The sequence below is a fragment of the Asparagus officinalis genome, chromosome 8 (assembly GCF_001876935.1).
Source record: "Asparagus officinalis chromosome 8, Aspof.V1, whole genome shotgun sequence".
Lineage (NCBI taxonomy): Eukaryota > Viridiplantae > Streptophyta > Magnoliopsida > Asparagales > Asparagaceae > Asparagus > Asparagus officinalis.
This window is the reverse complement of record NC_033801.1, coordinates 128,472,643-128,500,627: the sequence shown is the minus strand read 5'-3', so window position 1 is coordinate 128,500,627 and position 27,985 is coordinate 128,472,643. Positions and strand designations below refer to the sequence as shown.

The 27,985-nt window shown below is 30.4% G+C and overlaps 1 protein-coding gene across 1 annotated transcript; it reads left to right on the top strand.

The window, feature by feature from the left end:
* LOC109821921 lies at window positions 1-27,957 on the top strand. The gene is given in 10 exon segments (XM_020388078.1): window positions 1-38; window positions 116-248; window positions 25,730-25,814; window positions 26,021-26,142; window positions 26,260-26,284; window positions 26,376-26,459; window positions 26,562-26,591; window positions 26,720-26,825; window positions 26,961-27,025; window positions 27,650-27,957. Coding segments are annotated over 9 exon segments (687 nt in total). The 3' UTR covers window position 27,025; window positions 27,650-27,957.

The window sequence follows — 27,985 nt, the reverse complement described above, 5'->3', positions numbered from 1 at the left end:
ATGCAGAAGGTGTTCATCGCAATGGTCGGCGTTTCACTGTAGTCACCTCACAGTAAGCTCCCCCCCCCCCCCCCTCCCCCTCCATTGATGTCGGATTTTATTTTGATGAGATTAGGTTTTTTATTTTTTTTGATTTGAATGGCTTGTTGTAGTTGTGGAGGACGGTGCTGCTGACTCCGTTCAAGCTCATCACCGTGTTCCTTCACGAGATGAGTCATGCTATTGCTTGCAAAATAACATGCGGCCAGGTTAGAAGCTTTTTTATTTTATTTTTTATTATTATTTAAGTTCCAACTCCAAATGATCTGTGATGAGTAATACATGCCCGGTATTCAATTTGAAATGTAATATCTTAACGCATGGATCTATTTGTTTTTTTACGGTTAAATTATCTAAAATGTGATTTGGAAGAATCCATAAGTAATTTCCACTAGGTCAAAAAAAACAAAAATGAAAATAAATTGACAAAAGATTGTGAGTTATAGCCTATAAAATCATGAATTTGAAAGTATGCATACTTAATTGCCATTGGATTGAAATAGAATAAAAATCACCAAAGTCATGAATTATTAGCCCATGAAAATTGCGAGTTTTGAAATAACCATACGTAATTGTCATTTAGTCAAAAAAATTAGAATTGAAAAAACTTGTGGGCAAGACTCCGTTAAATCATGAATTTTTAAATACCCTTAATTGCCATTCGATTGGGAAAAAATTGATTAAAAAAGTGGGTTATATAGCTCAGGAAAACTGTGAATTGTAAGTACTCATACTTTATTGTCGTTGGGTCGAAATGAACAAAAATGAATAAAAATTGTGGGTTATAGCGCATGAAAATCACAAATTTTAAACTACGGGTACTTAATTGTCATTGAGTTGAAACATGGAAATGAACAAAAGTTGTAGATTATAGCTCATGAAAATCACGAAATTTTGAAGTTTTTATACTTAATTTTCATTGGGTCGAAACCAACAAAAATGGAGAACAATTGTGGGTATAGTCCATGGGAATCGTAAATTTTCAAGTACGCATAAATAATTGCCAGGTCGAATGAATGAAAATGCACGAGTTAGCATTAGTAAAAAAAACAAAATTTGACAAAAATCTTGGGATAGGGCCCATTAAATTGTTAATTTTGAAATATGCATATTTAATTGCTATTAAAAATTGACTAAAATCATCAGTTATAGCTCATGAAAATCGTGAATTTTGAAGTAATCATACTTTATTATCATATACTCGAAACAAACAAAAATGAAGACAAATTATGTGTCACAGTCCATAAAAGTTACAATTTTTGAACTACCCTCACTTAATTGCCATTGATTTGAAACACATGAAAATAGATAAAAATTTGTAGGGTTATAGCTTAGGAAAATGGCAAAAATTTGAAATTTGTACGTTAATTTCCATTGGGTCAAAACCAACAAAAATTGACTTTGGCTATAGCCTACGAGAATCATAAATTTTGAATTACGCATAAATAATTGCTATTGTGTGGAAGGAAGGTAAATGCACAAAAATCATGGGTTATGGCCCATTAAAATCATGAATTTTGAAAGTATCCATATTTAATTTTCGTGTAGCTAAAAGAAATTTTTTTTTGATGAAAAACGTGTGTTAGTGCTCATTAAATCATGAATTTTGAAATACACTTAATTGTCATATGATCGAAAAATAAAAATTGTGTAAAATCATTTGTTATAACTCATGAAAATCATGAAATTTGAATTACTCATATTTTAATGTTGTTGCCACGAAATGAATGAAAATGAAGAAAAATTGTGAGGTATATGATGCAAAGGCAATAATTGATGTTTTTTTGGAAAAAATCCGATCATGCAAAAGCGGGACAATTGAAGCAAAACGGGTAATTTCGGATAGATTTCGAGATGTAACTTTTGATGAAGGGAGACACGGTCTTGATTACCATGCTAGGGTTAAGGATCTTCCCTGCTTTTGGGGTAACCTCAACATTGAAGACTTTCTTGATTGGCTTCACCAGATCGAGAAGTTTTTCGAGTTTTAATCCATCCCGAAAGGAAAGCAAGTTTCTTTAGTGGCCTACAAGTTGCGAGGTGGAGTTGCAGCATGGTGAGATCAACTCTAACTTAATCGGACTCGCCAACACAAACTGGCAATTCATACTTGGCGTCGCATGGAGAGAGAGCTATGATCGAGATTCTTGCTTGTGGATTATGAGTAGATCATATTTACTCAATTTAAAAATCATCACCAAGAACTTGATATTCTGTTAACTATGGTTTCTATGGGTGTGGAAATATTGGCTGTTGCACCCAAACAAGCAGAATTCAAGGAAGGCAATCTCAGTTTTGCTATAAGGATGGATGACAAATCTTTACTAAGCCTACAACAGGAAGTTGATGATCCCACACGAAATGGTTTGATGGATGCTTCGAACCACACAAACATAAAGGTGAAAGACGCCTATGTTCTTGTAAGTTCTCAAATCCCCATGGATGTTGTAGGTGAGTTGCCTGAACCAAACCAAAGTCATACGTATAGATTTCATTCACAAGAGGACATAGAGCTGAAGATAAAAATTGAGAATGCTAAAAGTCAGACATTAGAGCCTCTAGACAAAAAGAAACTACAAGGTGGCAATATGGACAAAGTTAGAAAGTCAAGTTGTTGCACCCATCAAGCAATTAGATGAAAAATTGATGGTCATACATGATGACGTCACATTGATGGAGGAGCACCCGCATTGGCACGAGATCAGTTGGATCAATTCGTTTGATCTTGATGCTATTCATTGTAGCAAAGAGAACACTTACTCATTTAAAAAGATGATATTCGATTTGCATTCGCACCCTTACGCAGTGAACCAAGTGTAGAAATTGCAAAGTTTAGACGCTTATAAGCATCATCGTTTAAAATTATTTGATGAGGGAGATCGAATGATGGATCATCTGCGCAAGAAACCATTGCCTAAGAAAACCTACCACAAATTTAAGATGAAGATTGTTAATTTGATTAAGTTTACCTGATCAGGCTGCTTTAGCTTCAATCAAACTCGAGGAGGAGTTTTGTTCATGAAGGGGAGAATGATGCGGAGGCAATAATTTATGTTTTTTTGGAAGAAATCTGATCATGTGAAAGAGGGACAATTGAAGCAAGACGGGTAATTTCAAATAGATTTTGAGATGCAACTTTGAAGGACGATATCTTTTGACTCGCTGCATAGAATCTTTATTATAATATGTTTTGGACAGCTGAGGAAGTTCTTTACACATAAAACAGATTATAAGTTCCAGATAAACTTCAACTTCAAAGATATTGGTTTTCGGGCTCAACTGCGCTGGAAAATTCTAATTTTTAGTTATTTTAGGTTAGTCTCTTTATTTTAGTAGTCTTTTTATTTTAGGAACTCTTTTGGTTTCATATCTTAAATAATGAAGATGTATTTTAGGAAGTATTTCTATTTCAGTAGTTTTTTTCTATTTTAGGAATTCTAATTGTCTTAGGAAAGGATATTTTAGTATTTTTTTTCTTTGTTTTAAACCCTATATAAGGGGGATGAACTCTTATATTATTTTTCAGATTGGTTATTATTAATCTCAGAGGTTTTTTTATTCCTAGAGTTTCTATGGTTTGTGTTATTTTGCTCATACGAGAACGAGTCGTTATTTCTTTTGATTACGTTTGCGCTACATCAGTATAGCCCATGAAAATCATGAATTTTGAACTACTCATACCTAATCGTTATTATAAACATACGAAAGTGGACCAAAGTTGTGGGTTATATAGCTCATGAAAATCGCAAAATTTTGATGTTTATATATTTAATTTCCATTAGGTCTAAGCCAACAAAAATGGGCAAAAATCACAGGTTATATAGCTTATGAAAATCATAAAATTTTTAGTAAATCCATAAATAAAGGCATTGGGCAGAACGAATAAAAATGGACAAAAATTGCGGCTTGTATCCAGGAAAATCGTGAAGTTTTAAGTACCCCTACTTAATTATCATTTTGATAAAAGAAATAAAAATTGACAAAAATCATGTGTTAGCGTTAATTAAACTGCAAATTTTGAAATACACGTTCTTATTTGTAATTTGATCAGAAAAATAAAAATTAATTAAAATTATGTGTTATAGCCCATGAAAATCGTGAATTGTGAAGTACTCATATTTTATTGTCATTTGCATGAAATGAACGAAATGAAGAAAAATTGTGAGTTATAGCCCATAAAAATATATGTCATAAAAATAGCAAAATTTGGAAGATTGTATGCTTAGTTTTTATTTGGTCGAAACGAACAAAAATGAGTAAAAATAGTGGGTTGTTACCTATGAGAATTGTAAATTTTAAAAAAAAATGCATAAATAATCTTCATTGTGCATGGACAAAAATTGCTAGTTATAGCCCATGAAAATAGCATAATTTGAAGTACCCATAATTGACAGAAAATCATGGGTTGGAGTCAATTAAATCACCAATTTTGAATTGTGCAAATTGAATTGCCATTCAATTAGTAAAACGAAAATTGACTTAAATCACATGCTATTGCCCTATAAAAATCATGAAATTTGAAGTATTCATATATTATTACTATTGGGGCGAAATGAATGAAAATGAAGAAAAGAGTAGCCTATGAAAATCACGAGTTGTAAACCACTCATACTTAAATCATTGGGTTGAAACACGCAAAGAAGGGCAAAAGTTATAGGTTATAGCTCATAGCAATCGTAAATTTGAATTTTGTATGTTTGATTTTCATTAGGTCAAAACCAACAAAAATGGACCTAAAAATCGCGGGTTATAGTTCATGAGACTCGTAAATCTTGAAGTACGCATATATAATTGCTATTGGGTAGAACGATGAAAATTGAAAAAAATCTGTGATAAGTCCATAAAAATCTCAAATTTTTCTCTAGCCATACATAATTTTCATTTAGTTGGAAAAAGTGAAAAATTAACAAAAACGTGGGTTAGCATCCATTAAATTGTGTATTTTGAAATACACGTACTTAATTGTCATTCGATCGAAATAACGAAAATTGACTAAAATCATTTGTGCCTATGAAAATATTGAATTTTTAAGTACTTATATTTTATTGTCATTGTTACAAGATGAACAAAAATGGTGAAAATTTGATTAACAGCACATGAAAATAATGAATTTTGGACTACCCATATTTAATTGCCATTGGGTTTAAACACACGAAAATGGACAATGGTTGTAGGTTATAGCTCATGAAAAATTACAAACTTTTAAAGTTTGTACAATTAATTTCCATTGGGTCAAATTTGACGAAAATAGACAAAAATCATGGATTATAGCCTATGAGAATCGTAAATTTTGAAATAAATGTATAAAGCCTTCGGATGGAAAGAATAAAAATGGACAAAAATCACGGGTTATAACATATAAAAATCGCCCATACTTAGTTGACATTTAGCCTAAAGAAACGAAAATTGTCAAAAATCCTGGCTGAGTGTCCATTAAATCGCGAATTTTGAAATGCATGTACTTATCATTTGATCGGAAAAAATTGATTAAAATTGTGTGTAGCCATGAAAATTGTGAGTTTTGAGGTACTCATATTTTATTGTTATTAACTTTTAATGAATGAAAATGAAGAAAAATTATGACTTATAGCTCATGAAATCACGAATTTTGAACTACCCTTACTTAATTGCCATTGGGTTGAAACATGGGAAAATAGACAATTTGTAGGTTATAGGTCATGAAAATCATAAAATTTTGAGGTTTGTGTACTTAATTTTTATTGGATTGAAAAAAAGAGAATGGATGAAAAATCTTGGGTTAAAGCCTATGAGAATCGTAAATTATGAAGTAAATGCTTAAATAATTGCCATTAGGTGTAACAAATGAAAATTGACGAAAATCACGATTATCGCCTATGAAAATTGTGAACATTGAAGCTCCCAAACTTAATTGTCATTTAGCTGAAAGAAGCAAAAATGATAAAAATCGTGGGTTAGCATCCATTAAATTGTGAATTTTGAAATACGTGTACTTAATTGTCATTCGATTGGAAAACAAAATTTAACTAAAATCGTGCCTTATAGTCTATGAAAAATTTATTGTTATTAGCTAGAAATGAACAAAAATAAATGAAAATGAATAAAAAGGAATAAAAATTGTAAGTTATAGTCTATGAAAATGAAATTTTTTGAAATACCCATACTCAATTGACATTGGGTTGAAACACACAAAAATGGACACAAGTCGTAGGTTGGTCATGAAAATTGTAAATTTTTTGAAGTTTGTGTGTTGAATTTTGGATTATAACCAATAAGAATCTTAAAATTTGAAGTAAATGCACAAATAATTGTCACTGTGTGGAACAAATAAAATGGAAAAAAATCATTGGTTATAGCCCATAAAATCATGATTTTTGGAGTGCGCATACTTAACTGTCATTATGTAACAGAAACAAAATTTGACAAAAAGTGTTTGTTGGCTTTCATCAAATTGTGGATTTTAAAATACGCGTACTTAATTATCATTTGATTGGAAAAATAGAATTTGACTAATATTGTGAGTTATAGTCCATGAAAATACTGAATTTTGAAGTACTCATATTTTATTGTCCTTTGGTTGAAGAGAACGAAAAATGAAGAAAACTTGTGCGTTATAGCCCATGAGAATCATGAATTTGAACGATCCATACTTGATTGTCATTGTGTTGAAACACCGAAAAATGGACAAAAGCTCGTGAGAATAGCAAAATTTGAAGTATCCGTACTTAGTTGTCATTTAGCCCAAAAAATAAAAATTAACAAAAAATGGGTTAGTGTCCATTAAATTGCGAATTTTGTACTTAATTGTAATTCGATTGGAAAGATAAAATTTGACTAAAATCATGTGTTACAGCCCATGAAAATCGTTAATTGTAGCTCTTGAAAATCACTTGTTTTAACTAATCATACTTAGTTGTCACTGGGTTATAACATACAAAAATGGATAAGAGTTTAGGTGGTAGCTCATGAAAATCGCAAAATTTTTGAAGTTTGTATGTTTAATTTCCATTAGGTTGAAACCAACAAAATGGACAAACATCATGGGTTATAGCTCATAAGAATCGTAAATTTTAAAGTACGCATAAGTAATTGCTATAGTGTGGAACAAATGAAAATATACGCTAATCATGGGTTCGCCTATGGAAAATCACGAATTTTGAATTGCTCATATTTATTTGTTATTTAGTAAAAAGAAAAGAAAATTGACAAAAATTGTCGGTTAGAGTCCAATATGTCCTATTTTCAAATACTAAAATCGTTGTGCGCCCTTGAAAATCGTGAATTTTGAAGTACACAAATGAATAAAAATGAAGAAAAATTGTGAGTTATGGCCAATTAAAGTCACAGCTTTTGAACCACCCTTAATTGGTATTGGGTTGAAACAATGTTACATTAAACGCTGGGCGCTTCTAGGCGTCGGACTTGGCGCCCAGCGGTTAGTCGCCTAGGCGGGCGCTTAAGCGGTTTCTGGACTTTTTTTTTTTCTTTTTTATTTTTTTAATTGTGATACTTATATATATATATTTTAGTTCCTCAATAAATCATGTATACTTAGATACTAAATAGCCAAAATAATAATTAACAAGGCTAGAGTCTAAGATATTTTCTTTTTTTTATTTTTAATTATAATAATCGATAGTGAATGTCAATGTTACAGAAAGCTTAGATGCTGGACTGGTGTCTAGACGGATTTCTTTCTTCATTTAAGTGGTGGTCGATGAGGTTTTGTTGAAGGTCGGAGGAGGTAGTGGAGATGTTTTTATTTGGAGGTTAATGGAGTTTGGAGGACGTATAAGCTATAACACATAAAATCACAACCAATGCTTACAGGGTGCAATCCACGTAAGCAGACAATGCTTCCCTAAATGCTCGTAAAATCTAGGTGAGTAGTCTAAATACCGTCTAAGCGCTAGTTAGACGGTCTAGGTACCGCCTAGGCCTAGGCGAACGCCTAAGCGGACTAGGCGGAGGTTTTTTAAAACAGTGGGTTGAAACACAAAAACTAATAGCAGTTGTGGGTTATAGGTCATGAAAATCGGTAAAATTTGAAATACTTTCTATTGATCAAAAGCAACAAAAATGAACAAATGTCGTGGGTTATAGCTCATAAAAATCATGAATTTTGTAGTGTGCATCATAATTGCAAGGTTTGAATGAATGAAACTGGATAAAGATCATGGGTTGTAGCCCATGAAAATTATAAAATTTAAAGTATGCATACTTAAATTGTCGTTAGATCGGAAAAATAAAAATTGACTAAAATTATGAGTTATAGAGCATGAAAATCACGAGTTTTGGGTACTCATACTTTGTTGTCATTGGTCGAAACGGACAAAAATGGCCAAAATTTATGGTTTAGAGCCCATGAAATCATGAGTTCGAACTACCAATACTTAATTTCCTTAGAGTTAAAATACACGAAAATGGACAAAAGTTGTAGGTTATAGCTCACGAAAATCGCAAATTGAACTTTGTATCTTTAATTTCCATTGGTTCAAAACCAACGAAAATAGATGAAAGTCATAGGTTTAAGCCCATGTAAATTGTAGACTTTTAAGTTACTCATAAATAATTGCCAATGGATGGAATGAATAAAAAGGGACAAATATTGTGGTTTAGGGTCCGTGGAATTTTTTGAATTACCCATACTTTATTTTTATTTAGTCGAAAACACGAAAATTGACAAGAATCTTGGCTTAGTGTCCATTAAATCGCAAATTTTGATATACACATACTTAATTGATATTCAATTAGAAAAATAAAAATTGACTAAAATCGCGTGTTATAGTCCATAAAAATTGTTAATTCTGAATTACTAATAATTTATTGTCAACAACATGAAATAAACAAAATTAAATGAAAATTGTGAGTTATAGCTCATGAAAATCGTAAAAAATTGATATTTGTATAGTTAATTTTTATTAGGTCGAAACAGACGAAAATAGACTAAAATCGTGTATTAACCTATGGGAATCGTAAACTTTAAAGTAAATGCATATATAATTGCCTTTGGGTGGAAAAAAATTTGAAATACGTGTGTTTAATTTTCATTCAATTAGAATTTAGAAAAATAAAAGTTGACTAAAATTGTGGGTTATGGCCCATGAAAATCGTGAATTTTTACATACTCATATTCTAGTGTTGTTTAGTTTAAATGAACAAAAGTGAAGAAATTTTTTGGGTTGGAGTCCATGAAAATAACGAATTTAGGATTACCCATACTTAACTGCCAATTGAGTTGAAACACATGAAAATGTACAAAAGTTATAAGTTATAGCTCATGAAAATCTCAAACATTTGAGGTTTTTATGTTCAATTTCCATTGGGACGTAACCAACAAAAATAGACGTAAATCAGGGTTAGAACCCACGCGAATCATAAATTTTGAAGTATGAATAAATAATTGTCATATGGTGGAAGGAATGAAAATAGACAAAAGTTATGGGTTTAAGCCTATTAAAATTGCGAATTTTGAATTATCCATACTTAATTGTCATTTAGTTGAAAATGCGAAAATTGACAAAAATCATAGGTTAGCGTGAAAGGATAGCTTTATTTCATTACCAAATAGGAAATTGAGTACAAACTCTCAAGAATGGAAGCCCGATAAAAATAAACAGAACCCTATGAAACCTATCACTTCTTGTCTACACATAATACCTACTCACACTAAAATCGTGTGTTATGACCATGAATATCGTGAGTTTGAACTACTCATATTTTATCGTCATGGAATGAAATAAATGAAAATAGACGAAAAATCATGAGTTATAGCCCATAAAAATCAAAACTTTTAAACAAGCGAAAATGGACTAAAGTTGCAAGTTAGCTCATGAAATTTGCAACATTTTGAAGTTTGTGTACTTAATTTTCGTTAAGTCAAAGTCAACGAAAATAATCAAAAATCTAAGGTTATATATAACTGACGAGAATCGTAAATTTTGAAGTAAATACACAAATAATTGTGTTGGGTGGGACAAATGAAAATGGAAAACATTGCGGGTTATGGCCCATGAAATTGACAAATTTTAAAGTACTTATACTTTGTTGTCATATAAATGAAAGAAATTAAAACGAAAAAAATTGTGGTTTAGATTCCAGTATATCACGAATTTTAAAATACAAGTACTTAATTATCATTCAATCGGAGAAAATTTTGATAAATTAATGTGTATAGCCCACGAAAATTCTTAATTTTGAAGTACTCATACTTTATTCATTGGAATGAAATGAACGAATACGAAATACAATTGTGAGTCATAGCCCATGAAGATCACTAATTTTAAATTACCCATACTTAGTTGCCATCTGGTTGTAACACATGAAAATGGACAAAATTAGTTAATATAGCTCATGAAAATCACAAAATATTGAAGTTCGTGCACTTAATTTCCATTGCTAGAAACCAATGAAAATGGAAAAATCGTTGTTTGTAACACATAAAAATCATAAATTTTCAACTAGGCATAAATATTTGTCATTTGGTAGAAATGAACAGAAATTGACAAAAATTGTGGATATCGCATAAAAATTGCAAATTTTGAAGTACGTATGCTTAAATGTCATTGGATTAAAGGAATGAAGATAGACTAAAATAATGAGTTATAACCCATAAAAATAGTAAATTTTGAAGTATCCATAGTTAGCTTCCATAGAATCAAAACAAACGAAAATGAACACAAATAACAAAAGATCGTGAGTTATGGCTTATAAAATCGTGAATTTAGAACTATTGGAAATAAAAAAAATACACAAATCGTGGGTTATAGCTCATGAATATTAGAAATTTGAGTAACCATATTTAGTTGTCATTTAGTCTAAAAAATCAAAATTGACAAAAAATATGGATTAGTTAGAGTCCATTGAATTTCAAAATTTGAAATACACGTACTTAATTGTCACTCGATTGGGAAAGCGAAATTTGACTAAAATCATGGGTTATAGACCAAAAAAATCATGAATTTTGAAGTACTCATACTTTTATTGCCATACGAAAATAAAGAGAAACCGTGAGTTATAGCCCATGAAAGTCATGACTTTTGTACTATCCATACTTAATTGTCAAAGGGTTGAAACATGATAATGAACATTAGTTGTAGGTTATAGCTCATAAAAATCGCAAAATTTAAAGTTTATATACTTAATTTCTATTAGGTTGAAACCATAAGAATGAACAAAATTTGTGGGTTATATAGCCCATCACAATCGTAAATCTTGAAGTATGCATAAATAACTTTAGGTTTTAAATCTTGAAGTATGCATAAATAACTTTAGGTTTGAACGAATGAAAATGGACAAAAATCATGGCTAATAGCCAATAAAAATCGTGAATTTTGTAGTAACTATACTTAATTGTCATTTAGTTGAAAAAAACCAGAATTGACAAAAATCATGCATAGAGTCCATTAAATCACAAATTTTGAAATACGCGTACTTAATTGTTACTAGATCAAAAAAAATGAAAAATTGTGGGTTATTGGTCACAAAAATCATGAATTTCTAAGTACTCATATTTTATTCATTTGTTCGAAAGGAATGAAAATCAAGAAACATTGTGGACTACAGCCCATGAAAATCATGAATTTTGAACTACATATACTTAGTTGCTATTGAGTTGAAACATACGAATATGGATAAAAGCCGTAGGTTATCAGTGTTGAAAATAATGATAACACACTACGTAACGCTCCAGTTAAGGATTAATGGAAAAAATGTAAAATTTTGTGACCAGCAACATAGGTTATTTTATTTATTTATTTATTAGTTATATATTTTATAAATACAAACTATTCATAATGATTTTAATAATTAGATCATCAAAAATTTTAAACATAGCATTTCGATTAGGAACAAAATATTTTATTATTGTTTGATTTAAAAAAATCTAAAAGATGCCATACTAATTTTAAGAATTTAGAAAAAATATCATAATACCAAAATATTTTAATAAAACTCTTTAACTTAATAAACTATACAGATTTAGTACTAAGTATCACAACGAATACTAAAATATGTAACCATAAATTTATAGCTCATACATAGTTACATTTGTTTTATCAATCATATTTATAATTTCACAATCACATAATGATGTCACCACAACAAGCTATGAAGGCTTAACAAACAATTTAGAAATAATTACTTAACTATTTCAAGTTTTAAGAAAGGTTATACTCTCAAATCTCTAGAACTTATATTGTAAGTAACTTAAGTTATATTGAAATAACATAAATTAAATTGAAATAACACATATTATATTAACAAATATTATATTGTAATAACGTAGAGTTATGATGTGTTTCATAAGGTTATGTTATTTAAGGCTTGTTTGGTTACATAACCCAACATAAATCATGAAAGTCGCAAAATTTTGAAATTTGTATGTGGAATTTCCCTTGGGTCGAAACCAACAAAAATTGACAAAAACTCGGTTATGGCCCAAGAGACTTGTAATTCTGAAATACGCATAAATAGTTGCCATTGTGCGAAAAGAATAAAAATGGACAAAAATCATGGCGTATATCCATGAAAATTGTGAATTTTGAAGTACTCATACTTAATTGTCACTTTGTCAAAAGAAACACAAATTGCCAAATATCAAGGGTTAGAGTTCATTAAATTGCAAATTCTAAATACACGTACTCAATTGACATGCGATCAGAAAAATGAAATTTGACTTAAATTGTAGGTTTATATCTCTTGAAAATTGTGAATTTTTAAGTACTCATACTTTATCATCATTTGGCGAGTGAAAATGAAAAAAATTTGTGGGTCACAGCCCATGGAATTCATAAATTTGAACTACATATACTTAATTGTTATTGAGGTTAAACACATGAAAATGGTTAGAATTTGTAGGTTATAGCTCATGAAAGACCCAAAATGTTAAAGTTTATATGTTGAATTTTCATGGGGTCCCGAAACCAATGAAAATGGACAAAAATTGTTGGTTAGAGCCCATTAGAATCGTAAATTTTAAAGTACGTATAAATAATTGCCATTGGTTAACGAACGAAAATGGATGAAAATTGTGGGTTATAGCCTATGAAGATCACGGATTTTGATGTGCCCATACTATTGTCATTTAGCCAAAAGAAATGGAAATTGTCGATTAGAGTCAATTAATTCGTGAATTTTAAAATATGCATACTTAATTGCCATTCGATCATGAAAAAAAAAATTGATTAAAATTATGTATTATATAACCCATGAAAATTGTGAATTCTGAAATACTCATATTTTATTATTGTTGGTATGTAATGAATGAAAATGACAAAAAATTGTAAGTATAGCCCATGAAAATCATGAATTTTGAAATGCTCGTACTTAATTGTCATTGGGTTTGAACATACGAAAATGGACAAAGGTTGTAGGTTATTGCTCAAGAAAATTGCAAAATGTTGAAGTTTGTATAGTGAATTTCCATTGGCTCGAAACTAACAAAAATGGACAAAAATCATGGGTTAGCCTATGAGAATCGTAAATTTTTAAGTAAATGCATAAATAATTTATTTTGGATGGATCAAATGAAAATGGGCAAAAATTGTGGGTTATCGCCATGAAAATCGCAAAATTTGAAGTACACACTTTAATATCATTTAGCTGAAAGAAACTAAAATTGATAAAAAAATATGGGTTAACATCCATTAAATCACGAATTTTGAAATGCGTGTTTAATTTTCATTCGATCAGAAAAATAAAAGTTTACTAAATTGTGGGTTATAGTCCATGAAAATATTTTGACATACTCAATACTTTATTGTCATTTGTTTGAACAGAACGAAAATGAAGAAAATTTTTGGGCTACAGCCTAGGAAATCACGATTTAGAGTGACCATACTTAATTGCCATTGAGTTGATACACAAAAAAGGGGGCAAAAGTTGTAGATTATAGCTCATGAAAATTCCAAAAATTTGAAGTTTTTATTTCGAATTTTCGTTGGGTCATAACCAACAAAATTGAACAAAAATCACGGGTTATAGCCCATGAGTATCATAAATTTTGAAGTACGCATAAATAATCATCATTTGGTGGAACAAATAGAAATGGACAAAAATCGTGGGTTATAGCCTACGAAAATTGTGAATTGTAAAGCACTCATACTTAGTTATCATATAGTTGAAAAAACAAAGAATTGAAAAAATAGGGTAAATGGCACTTATATACCCTATTGTTTCACTCTTGTAGCACTTATATACCCTAAGTTACAAAATATAGCAAAAAAATACTCTGAATTGGCCAAATTTTGCAACTTGGTACCTTCTGTTAACTAGTCGTGAGAATATGCTCTGGAATATTCCCACATGCTTGACATATAACCAACTTGAATCCTTCTTTCCCTCATTTATTGCAGTACTCACTATATTACCTACCCCTCTCCCCAAATTAGATTATTTATATTTTCTTCTTCTTTTCATAGCCTCCAACTTCTTCTTCCTCTTTATCTTTCACAAATGAAAGAAAATGAAGCCCTCCTCATCTAGAGCTGCAAGTGGATCATCAAGCTATGTTGTTGGTGAAGCGAATGAGAACCATGTATGTAATAACAATCCAACTGAAAAATTAGTTTTTAACATCATAATTAAATGTTCAAGTTCACGTTAAGAGAATTTAGAGGAGATTTTGGAGAGGATACGGTAACAGTAGGAAATAAGAGTTTTCACCTTGTGGAAAGAGATTGGGGGGGAGGGGGAGGGGGGTTAATTTCTAAAGAGGGGCATTATCGTTCTTTCATCTATTTTTAACACTGTTAGCTAAATTTAAACGGTTATCAACTCTGGGTATTTTTTTGCTATGTTTTGCAAATGACGGTATATAAGTGCTACAAGAGTGAAACAATAGGTCATTCAATTATATAAGTGCTACATGAAAATAGATAAAAGTTGTAGGTTATAGCTTATGAAAATCCCAAAAAATTTTGAAGTTCGTAGAGTTAATTTCCAATTGGTTGAAACCAATGAAAATAGGCAAAAATTGAGAATTGTAAATTTTTAATTAAATGCATATATAATTGTCTTTGCATGGAATGAATGAAAATGGGCAAAGATCGCGGGTTATCGCCTATGGGTATCATGAAGTTTGAAATTTATTTAATTTTCATTAAGCCGAAAGAAACAAAAATTGACAAAATCATGGATTGACGTCCATTCAATCGCGAACTTTAAAATATGTGTTTAATTTTCGTTAAACAAAAGTTGACAAAAATTATAGGTTATAGCTAGCTAAAATCGTGAATTTTGACGTACTCATACTTTATTGTTATTTGGTTGAAAAAGAACAAACACGAGGAAAATTTATGGGTTACGGCCATGAAAATCACGAATTCAAAATTACCAATCGCTAATTGCTATTGAGCTGAAAGACATGAAAATGGACAAAAATTGAGGTTATAGCTCATGAAAATCCCTTACATTTGAAGTTTGTATGTTTAATTTCCATTGGGTCAGAACTAACAAAAATGGATAAAAATCATGGGTTAGCGCATGAGAATCTTAAATTTTAAAGTACGCATAAATAATTACCACTGGGTGGAACAAATGAAAATGAACAAAAATTATGGGCTATAGTTCTTAAAAATCATAAATTTTGAATTACCCATGCTTAATTGTCATTCAGTCGAAAGAATAGAAAATTAACAAAAATGATGGGTTAGAGTCCATTAAATCATGTACTTTGAAAACACGTACTTAATTGTCATTCAATCAGAAAAATAAAATTGACTGAAGTTTTTTTTGGCATGAAAGGATAACTTTATTTCATAAGCAAATAGGAGATTGAGTACAAACTCTGAAGAATAGAGAAATAACACTTTAAAACCGAAACACCGAAGGGTTAAACAGAACCCAATAACACCTATCACTCTTATCTATACAAAAGACCTACTCACACTATAATTATTTGTTATGATCATGAAATTTGTGAATTTTGAAGTACTCATATTTCGATGTCATTAGTATGAAGTGAGTGAAAACAAAAAAAAAATTGTGAGTTGTAGCCCATGAAAATCAGGAATTTTGAGCTAACCGTACATAATTGCCATTGTGTTGAAACACACAAAAATCAACAAAAGTTGTACGTTAGCTCATGAGAATCATAATTTTTGAACTAAATGCATAAATAATTATCATTGGTTGGAATGAACGAAAATAGAAAAAATCGCAAGTTATATAGCTTATTAGAATCATAATTTTTGTAGTAAATGCATAAATTATTGTCATTGGTTGGAATGAATAAAAATAGAAAAAATTGCAGGTTATATAGCTCATTGAGCTGGCAAATTTTGAAGTACTTAGACTTAATAGTCATTTAGCTGAAAGAAGTGAAAATGATGAAAATCTTGGATTAGGGTCCATTAAATTGCGAATTTTTAAAATACACGTACTTAATTGTCGTTCGAAAGAAAATTTGAGAACTAACTAAAATCAAGTGTTCTAGCCCATAAAAATTCTGAATTTTGAAGTACTCATATTTTATTGTCATTGAGAGAAATGAACGAAAATGAAGAAAAATTATAAGTTATAGCCCACAAATATCACTATTTTTAAACTACCTGTACTTAATTGTCATTGAGTTGAAACTCGCAAAAATGGACAAGTTGTACCTCATAGCTCATAAAAATTACAAAATTTTGTAGTATGTATATTTAATTTCTATTGGATTGAAACCAATGAAAAACTCACAAAAATCGTGGGTTATAAGGCCATGAAAATCATAAATTTTGAAATATGCGTAAATAATTATCACCGGATGAAATGAACAATAATTAACAAAGATTGTAGGTTATTGCAATTTGCACATGGAAAGTGCAATTTTAAAATACGTGTACTTAAATGTCATTGAATTGAAAGGAACGAGAATAGAATAAAATCATATTTTATAATCCATGAAAATTACAAACTTTAAAGTATTCATACTTAATTTTATTTAAGTTTTAACTCCAAATGATCTATAATGAGTAATAGATGCTCAATATTAAATTTGAAAAGTAAAATGTAAATGCACGATTCTATTTATTTTTTATGTTAAATTATCTAAAATATGATTTGGTAAGTACACAAGATTACTGTTTTAGGAATTTATAGCTGCAGCAATAGCTAGTTAATTCGATCGCAAAATTTGGACTTCACCTGCTTAATTTTCATTGGGTTGAAACGAACGAAGTGGACACTGGACATAAATCATAGGTTACAGCCTATGAAAATCACGGATTTTGAAGTATATATACTTAATTGTCATTAAATCAAAATGAACGAAAAGTAACAAAAATTGTGGTATATTTAACCCATGGAAATCACGAATTTTGAAATACACATATTTAAATGTCATTGGATTGAAAGGAACAAAAATAGACTAAATTTGTAAGCATGAAAATAGCAAACTTTGAATAATCGATACATAATTTCTAGAAGGCCAAACCAAACAAAAATGAACTAAAGTTGACAGAAGATCGTGAATTCTAGCCTATAAAATTGTGAATTCGGAATTGCACATACTTAATTACAGTTGGGTTGAAATAAATAAAAATTCACAAAAATCATGGGTTATAGCCCATGAAAATTATAAATTTTGAAGTAGCTATATTTAATTGTCATTTAGTTGTAAAAAACCAAAACTGAAAAATAATGTGTGGGTAAGAGTCCATTAAATTGCGAATTTTGAAATACGTGTACTTAATTATCATTTAAGTGGGAAAACAAATTCTGATTAAATCGTGGGTATAGCCAAGGAAAATCGTGAATTTGTAAGTACTCATACTTTATTGCAATTGGATAGAAATGAACGAAATTGAGGAAAATTTGTGGCTTATAGTCCATTAAAATCAAAAATTTTGAACTACCTATACTTAATTTTGTTGGGTTGAAATACAAAAATGAACAAAAGTTGTGAGTTATAGCTATGAAAATTGTAAAATTTTTGAAATTTGTATCTTAATTTCCATTTGATCAAGACCAACAAAAAATAAACAAAAATTGTGGTTTATGTTCCATGAAAATCGTAAATTGAAGTATGCTTAATACTTCAAAGTCATGTGAAATCTCGAATTTTAAAGTAACCACGCTTAATAGTTTTAGTGGAAAAAATTGATTGAAATTGTGGGTAAAGTCCATTTAAATTGTGAATTTTGAAATACGGGAACTAATTGTCATTAGATTGGAAAAACATAAATTGACTAAAATCATGGGTTATAACCCATGAAATTGTAATCTTTGAAGCATTCAAATTTTATTGTCATTTTGTCAAAATAAACAAAAATGAATGAAATTTGTGGGTTACAATCCATAAAAATCATGAATTTTGACTATCATACTTAATTGTCATCATGGTTTTAAATATCGGCCGATAATCCGATATTATCGTCGAGTTATCAGATTTGGGAGCTTTCCGCTAGGATAAGTAGGATTTTTAATCGGTTATCATTTTTATAAGTTTATCGGCGAGTTATCGGATTTATGGGTTTATCGACGAGTTATCGACGATAAAGACACTTATCGGCCGATAAGGGAGGCTAAAAATATCAGCTTTATCAGCGTGAGTTTTGAATTGAATTGTTGGGTAATGAGCTGTTACTTAGTGAGTTCTTAATCCCGACCCGACCCGCTTTTGACAATAAAATGAAGTTTCTAACTTCAAGTTCAGCCGTAATTCGTCGTGAATCTCTCTCCCTCTCTGTGCTGTTGTTCTCCGAACCTCTTCGAACTCCATCAAGCTCAAGGTATCTGTTCCCCTCTATTTCTGTTGACCTCGTCGCTCACCTCCCCAACCTCGAAGCTCATCTTCGCTGACGTTTATATTTCATTAAGCATGGTTAGATTATATTTTTGGTTATTATATTATATATATACAGTTATACATCATCAAGTATATCACTCCGATAAATACTACGTATACTCGATATATCCCCGATTTTCGCTATCCAATAAGGATTTGGACCGTTCGATAAATCCCTAATAACCGATATTTAAAACATTGATTGCCATTGAGTTGAAACACGCGAAAACGGACAAAAGTCGTAAATGAAAATAGCAAAATTTTGAAGTTTGTTGAACTTCCATTGGCTTAACAAAAATGGATAAAAATTGTTAGTTATAGCCTATGAGAAACGTAAATTTTGAAATATGCATAAATAATTAACATCTGGTGGGACAAATAAAAATAAAACAAAAATTGTGGGTTATAGCTTGTGAAAATTGTGAACTTTTTAGTAACTATATTAGTTGTCATGTAGTAATAAAAAACCAAAATCAACAAAAGTTGTGGGTTAAAGTCCATTGACTCATGAATTTTGAAATACACGTACTTAATTATCATTCCATCGATGGAAAATGACTAAAATTGTGGGTTATAGCTCATCGTGAATTTTGAAGTACTCATACTTTATTGCCATTTGATCGAAAATGTACGAAAATGAGGAAAATGTGGGTCATTAGCTCATGAAAATCACAAATTTTGAACTATCCGTACTTTCATGGCCTCTAGCCCATGAAAATTGCTAATTTTGATGTACACGTATTATAGTTATTTTCACATGAAATGAAGCAAAATTGAAAAATTTATATAGCTCATGAAATCTCGAATTTTGATGTATACATAATTTATTTACATTTGTTCAAAATGAACTAAAATGTTCAAAAATCATAGGCTAAAGGCCATGAAAATCGCAAATTTTTATGCACACATTTATTTTTTAAAACATATCAAAATTGTTCAGAATCGTAGATTATAGCCCGTGAAAATCATAAATTCTAATGTACACATAATAAATCTACTTTCTTTCAAAGTGAATGAAAATTAACGTAAATTGTGTAGGTTATAGCTCATGAAAATTGTGATTTTTGTATACATAATTTATTTACATTCTTTCAAAACAAACAAAAATTGTCAAAAATCATGGGTTATAGCCCATAAAAATTATAAATTTTGATGTACAAATAATAAATTTACTTCCATTCAAAACAAATGAAAATCAACAAAACTCGTGCTGTAGCTCATGAAAATTGCGAATTTTGATGTACACAATTTATTTCAATACTTTCAAAACGAACCAAAATTGTAAAAATTCACAGGCTAGCCCATGAAAATTCTAATTTTTTTATGTACACATAATAAATTTACTTTCGTTCAAAACAAATGAATGTTGACAAAAATAGTGAGTTATAGCTCATGAAAATCATGAATTTTTATGTACACATAATTTATTTACATTCTTTCAGAACAAAACATAATTTTCATAAAATCGTGGTTATAGCCTATGAAAGTTGGAAATTTTGATGTGCACAATAAATTTACTTTCATTCAAAATGAATGAAATTTAACAAAAGCGTGTGTTGTAGCTTGTGAAAATCACAAATTTCAATGTACATAATTTATTAAATTCTTTAAAAACGAACCACAATTGATAAAAATTATGGTTATAGCTCATGATAATTGTGAGGTTCACATAACTTATGTTCTTTCAATACAAACCAAAATTGTTAAAAATCACCGGTTATAGCCTATGAAAATTATGAATTTTAACATACACATAATTTATTTATATTAGTTCAAAATGAACTAAAATTCCCAAAAAACATGGATTATAGCCCATGAAAATCACAAATTTTAATATACACATAATATATTCACTCGTTCATAACGAATGAACTCTTGGGTTATAGTTCGGTAGAATCACAATTTCGATGTACACATAATTGATTTAAATTCTTTCAAAACGAACAAAAAATGGCAAAAGTTGTGAGTTCTGGTTCATAAATCGTAAATTTTGATGTATACATAATTTATTTTAATTCTTTCAAAATGAACGAAAATTTTCAAAAATCGTGAGTTACAACCCATGAAAATTATAAATTTTGATGTACACATAATAAATTAAGTTTTGTTTAAAAAATAAAAATTGACTAAAATCATGGATTATTGCTCATGAAAATTGTGAATTTAGATATACACATAATTTATTTACATTTTTCCAAAACGAACCAAATTTGTTAAAAGTCATGGATAGCCCATGAAAACCTCAAATTTTGATGTACACATTAAATTTACTTTCACATGAAATGGACCAAAATTAAATAAATTTGTGGAATATAGCTCCTGAAAATCTCAAATTTCAGTGTACACATAATTTATTTGTATTCTTTCAAATCGAATTAAAATCTTTAAAAACTGTGGGTTATAGCTTATGAATATTACAAATTTTTATGTACCTATAATAAATTTACTTTCACTTGAAAGGAATGAAAATTAGTTAATATCGTGGGTTGTGGCTCATGAAAATCATGAATTTCGATGTACACATAATTTATTTAAATTCTTTCAAAACGAATCAAAATTGACAGAACTCGTGGATTCTGACGAAAATTGCAAATTTTGATGTAGACAATTTATAGACCATGACAATCGTAAATCTGAAGTACGCATAAATAATTGTCAAGGTCGAACGAGTGAATAGACAAAAGTCATGGGTAAAAGCCCATGAAATTTGTGAATTTTGAACTAATCGTACTTAATTGTCATTTAGTTGAAAACACCAGAATTGGCCAAAATTGTTTGTTAGAAGCCGTCAAATCGTAAATTTTTGAAATACACGTACTTAATTGTTATTATATCAAAAAAACAAAAATTGACTAAAATCGTGGGTTATTATCCATAAAAATCGTTAAGCCCATGAAATTTGTGAATTTTGAACTAATCGTACTTAATTGTCATTTAGTTGAAAACACCAGAATTGACCAAAATCATTTGTTAGAGGCCATCAAATGGTAAATTTTTGGAATACACGTACTTAAATGTTATTAAATCGAAAAAAACAAAAATTGACTAAAATTGTGGGTTATTGCCCATAAAAATCGTTAATTTATAAGTGCTCATACTTATTGTCATTTGATCAAAACGAATGAAAATCGGAAAAATTATGGATTACAACCCATGAGAATCTTGAATTTTGAACCACCCATAATTATTATTGACTTGAAACGCATTAAAATGGAGAAAATTTGTAGGCTGTATGTGACTTTCCATTGGATTGAAGCCAAAGAAGATGGACAAAAATTATTGGTCCATGAGAAGCATAAATTAGTAAGTACGCATAAATAATTTTCATTAGGTGGAATGAATGAAAATGGAAAATTTGTGGGTTATAACCCTTGAAAATCGTGAATTTTAAATTACTCATATTTAATTTTTATCTAGCTAAAAGAAATAAAAATTGTCAAAATTTGTGGATTAGAGTCCATTAAATTGCGAATTTTAAAACATGCTTTCTTGATTGTCATTCAATCAAAAAAATAAAAATTGACTAAAATTGTCGGTTATAGCTCATGAACATCTTGAATTTTGAAGTGCTCATACTTTATTGTCATTTGGATGGATGAACAAAATGAAGAAAAATGGTGGGTTACAGCACATGAAAATCACAAATTTTGAACCGCCTATACTTAATTGTTATTGAGTTGAAACACGTGAAAATGGACAAAAGTTGTTGGTGAAAGTTGTTGGTGTTCATGAAAATCGTAAAACCTTGATGTTTGTATGCTAAATTTCCATTAGGTCGTAACCAAGAAAGTGGACGAAAATCATAAATTATAGGTTATAGCCCATGAAAATCATAAATTTTGATATACAAATAAATAATTGTCTTCGGGTTGAAACAAATAAAAATGGACGAAAATCGTAGGCTAGCCAATAAAAATTGTGAATTTTGAACTACTAGTTAAGTGACATTAGATGGAAATGTATGAAAATGAACAAAAATTGTGTGTTATAGGCCATGAAATTGCAATATTTGGAATACACATACTTAATTGCCATTGTCTCAAAGTGGAAATTTTTTTTGCCAATATCGTAGGTTATATCCTATGAAAATCGTGAATTTTGAAGTACATAAGCTTAATTTTTACTGGATCGAAATAAAAAATTTTTGACTAAAATCACAGGTTATAGTGCATGAAACTCATGAATTTTTCAAGCATGCATACTAATTATCATTTGTAAGAACAAAATTGAACAAAATCATGAGTTAAAGCTTATACATTGCGAATTTGGAACTATGAATGCGTAATTGTCATTAGATCGAAATGAACGAAAATTGAAAGTTGTGGGTTACATAGCCTTTGAATATTCAAGAAATATAAATACGCGTACTTAATTGTCATTGGAAAGAAATAAACGAATTAAATTGTGGCTTAGCCGATGATAATCACAAATATGAAAGTACCCATACTTTACAGTCATTTTAGTCGAAAGAAACGAAAAATGACAAATATTATGGGTTAGAGTCAATTAAATCACGAATTTTGAAATAGAAGCATTTAATTGTCATTTGATCAAAAAATTGAAAATTAACTAAAATCGAGGGTTATAGCTCACAAAAATCGTGAATTGTGAAGTACACATTTTATTGCCACTGGGATGAAACCCACGAAAATGAACAAAAGTTGTTTGCTCATGAAAATCGCAAAATTGTGAAGTATTTACACTTAATTTCCATTGGATTGAAACCGCAAAAATGGAGGGAAAACATGGATTATATAGCCCACATATTTTATTGTCATTGGGTTGAAACACACGAAAATAGACAAAAGTTGTAGGTTGCTCATGAATATCGCAAAATTGTGAAGTTTGTATATTTAATTTCCATTGGATCGGAACCAATGAAAATAGAAAAAAAATCACGGGTTATATAGCCCATGAAAATCATAAATTTTGAAGCACGCATAATTAATTGTCAAAGTCATTGGGTTGAAACCAAAGGAAATGGATGAAAATCGTGGGTTATAGCCCATGAAAATTACGAATATTGGACAACGAATAACTAATATTCATTGAGTCGAAACAAATGAAAATGAACAATAATCATGGGTTAATAGCTCATGAAAATCGTGAATTCTGAACTACGCATAATTAAGTCCCATTAGGTCGAAACGTATGAAAATAAAAAAAAAATAGCATGTTCGTGAATTTTAAAATATGCATTTCATTGCCTTAAAATGGAAAATTTGCCAAATCATGGGTTATATCCCATAAAAATCACGAATTTTGAAGTACGCAAACTTAATTTTTATTGGATTGAAATGAATGAAAATAGACAAAATTCATGGGTTATATCCGATGAAAATTGTGTATTTTGAAGTATGCAAAGTTTATTGTAATTTTGTCGAAATGAACAAAAATGGACAAAAATCGTAGGGTTCATGAAATTGCAAAATTTTAAAATCCGCATACTTTATTGTCATTGTATCGAAACAAACGTAAATGAACAACAATCATCGGTTATAACAAATATTCAAGTATCCATATTTACTTGTCATTTGGTCGAAACAATAAAAAAAATGGACAAAAACCATTGGTACTACTAACATGCTAGGAGATAGTTAAGACCTTGATCATACTTGTGCTAATTTAACCTCTAACAGTTATGCAAACTCTTCAGTAGGATAGGGCTTAAATTCCATGCAGACAGATATAAACGAGATACTCTTGCTGGGGAAAACCTATGTTACATGGGTACTTCTAACATGAAGCTGTATGAATACCCAACACTTCCTATACCTCCACACAACACTTCTTGGACACTCCTTAAATATATGCATACATTTCTTCAGACGTGTACTCAATTATAAATACATGTTTTGATTTAAATACTCATCATATGATCCTTATAGACAAATATTATTCATTTCACATATACAGTTCCTGCCCTTATTCAGTTAAGAGTTATGATTTCAATGGGTCGTATGCATATCTAGCTCAGAACTATGATTATAGCCCATGTATTTTAGCCGTGTCCCTGTACCCTACCATTTACAAATTTTCCGTGTCTTGTACTCGTACCTGTACCCATGCAACTTAAGGGAAAACCTTTATCACACACCTATCTCCATTGCACTTGAAATGTATAGGTAATTGTTTCTGACGCTTAGTATATTGAAGTTATACCGTTAGTACACTTCATGAGAGTATATTGAAGTTTTACTTTATCATAAATTTTGTCCACTTTTATGAGAGTACATAAATCATTTTCTAATGTGCACTGCACCATCCTGACAAGTTACAGAAGCTGCACAATATGATATGGTATCACTTGCTGTTTTTATTTAAGCTGGTGAAGTGATGGAATATGATAGTGTGCTTCTGTGACTTTTCATGATGGTGCAGTGCAAAATGCATTATGCACTCTCTTACATGAAGCATTAACATTTGCCTGTGCAAAGAAGTGCAAAGCGTCTCAATCAATATCTTTCTGCAGTATTCAATTCAGATAACATATCTGTTGCTTAAGATGGGTTTCTGTAACAGTAGGGTGGATACAAAACCAGGATACAATTAATGACGTGGATATGTTGATCTGTGAAACAGGGCAGTGAACTATGTGAAAAAGTATTCATATTTATGAAGTTAAGTTTATTTCTTATTTGTATACTAACTAGAAATATTTCCACTTATCTCTTATTTGCATACTAACTAGATATATTTCCGCAACTCTTGATTACTCCTATACATATGGATTTATTTGACTGTAATGTGGAATATTTGACCTTAAGGATGCAAACATCCTTCTAGGCATATTTATCCTACTATGTGATGTATGAGGATTTTTCTGTCAACTGGCAGCAATAATGTCTAGATGTCAGAGAGATATCTTATATCCTGTATGCGTTAAAGTTTTGGTCATTTAATTGAATGCATTCAATACCTATTTACTACAGTGTTTTACAGGTGGAAGGTATTCAGGTCCATGCAAATGAGGGTGGCGCCACACAAACCCGTGGTGGTATCTACTGGGTGATCTTGCCTGCTGGATGTAATGCAACCTACTATTCTACATTTTCACAGTAATGTGTTGTTTTCATTTTGAGGCATATATCTGAATGTTTAGAAGTCTTGTCTTGGAGCATATTTCAATCAATTGTTGAGATTCCATGTTTTCTTTTCTTGTATGTTATCTATATTCGATTATGGCTTATGATGTTTGTTCTTGCAATGCTCTGCCTCTTTCCTGGCCTCCAGATCTTGGCTCGTCATTTTGGGGAATGGTTTTCATTCTGACGTCCACCAACATTCTTGCTTCAAAAATTGCTGCGGGTTGTTTTATTGCTGCATTGTTTGTTGTACTTTTTGTTGCTAAAAATGTAAGTCTGTTAATTTTCTCATTCAAATTTTAGTGCAATCTGAAATTTCTATGATCTCTCTCTTGAACTATAAAATTTGGCTATCAAACGGCTGACTGAATATCGGTAAATACGCAGTGGACTCTTCGAGGACTTTGTATTGGTAAGTTAGTGAGTGGTCGTTCTTTTAATTGTAATTGATAAGCTGACACCAGCAGACAGGATAGTTATCTAATAAGCATTTTAAACTCCAGGCTTCATTATTTTTCTGGCTGTTGTTTGGGTTCTGCAAGAATTTACAAAGGTCCGCATTCTTCGCTATGCCATTCTATTTATAGGTAAAAAGATCTACGTACTCCCTTCAAATCTTTAACTAGAAATGGTTCTTCTTGTTTGTCATCTACTTGAAGATGATTCATTTGCTACTATGCGAAATGCAGGTGTGATGAACAGCCTATTTTCAGTTTATGGTATGATATTTTTACAACATAAGAATGTTTTTTTTTTTGGTATATTTAAACTCATCACAGGCAGTAAGAATGATTATTTTCTTAACCATTGAATGTTACTTCCACTGAAATAAGCATTTTGTTTTCAGATATTTATGATGATTTGATATCTCGAAGAGTGAATACAAGTGATGCTGAGAAATTTGCTGAGGTTTGTCCCTGCCCTTGCAATGGTGTTGCATGGGGAGTCGTCTGGTAAGATTTAAAACTTCAAAATTTTGGTACAAATGTCATGGGTTGATTGCTTTGGTTTCAAACAAGCTATTGAATCTTTGGAGATGTTTCGGTTCTCGTTTTCTGTTCACATAGTTATTCCGTTTATTCCTGCAGGGGTATGATATCTTTTATATTTTTGTGCGGATCTATGTACCTTGGGCTTGTTATCTTATCATGAGGTATAATTTCTTTAAACCTCAGTTTGTGCTTTCACATGGTTTTTTTTTTTAAAGAAGTTTGCATTTTGCCTTAACTTTGAACAACAAGACCACTAACTGATATGGGATGATAAACCCTGCAGCATAATGGTTTTCTGTAGCTCATGATTCTGTTTCATCGTATAAGTACATTTTTAATTGTGACTGCAGTTTTGAAGTTAAAATGAGTCGATCTTCAACTTATAAATTTCAGTAAGAAATTTCATTTATATATATGTATTATTAGCCAGACTTTCTATGCACATAGTCTTTCATGTTGTGATATATTCTGATTTATGTATCCGATATTCAAATACCTAGTCAAATATGTTATTTTACCATTAACCGTAGTCGTATCCATACTTGTCAAATGTGGATGCTGAGTTTAGATCAGATTATTCATATTCCCTTACATTCTTACAAACTAATCTTTTAAAAGGCCGTGTTTTTATTTTGTATTAACTAACACTACAGATTAATGCTCATTATAAAACTTTAGATTACTTGTGCTACCACAAGAGATTGATGATCTCTTTTGATTATCTAAAGCTACTGCTACTTACGGGATTAAATTTCTCAATCTTAGATTTCAAATTTTTTGAACAGATTCAGAAACAAATCAGGATATACCAGAGCAAAAGCTTGCGCTCCATTTCAGATTTGTGACCGTGGTGGCCAACCTAGGATGGCTCAATTGTTGTAACTGATTCATGAGATTCATCATTCTTTCACCGTAGTAATTCCATGGGGTTTGTAGTCATTTTTCAGTATATCTAATGAAAATACAAGTAGAATCAATATATGAGCTCGTGAGTGGCAGACTGCTAATGTGGCAGTATTTTCTGCAGCATATGTCACAAGAACAAAATTGTTCATTTTTTTAACGAATATGAAATACAATCAGCATATTGTCTACAAACCGTATTTCCTTTTATGCTCAAT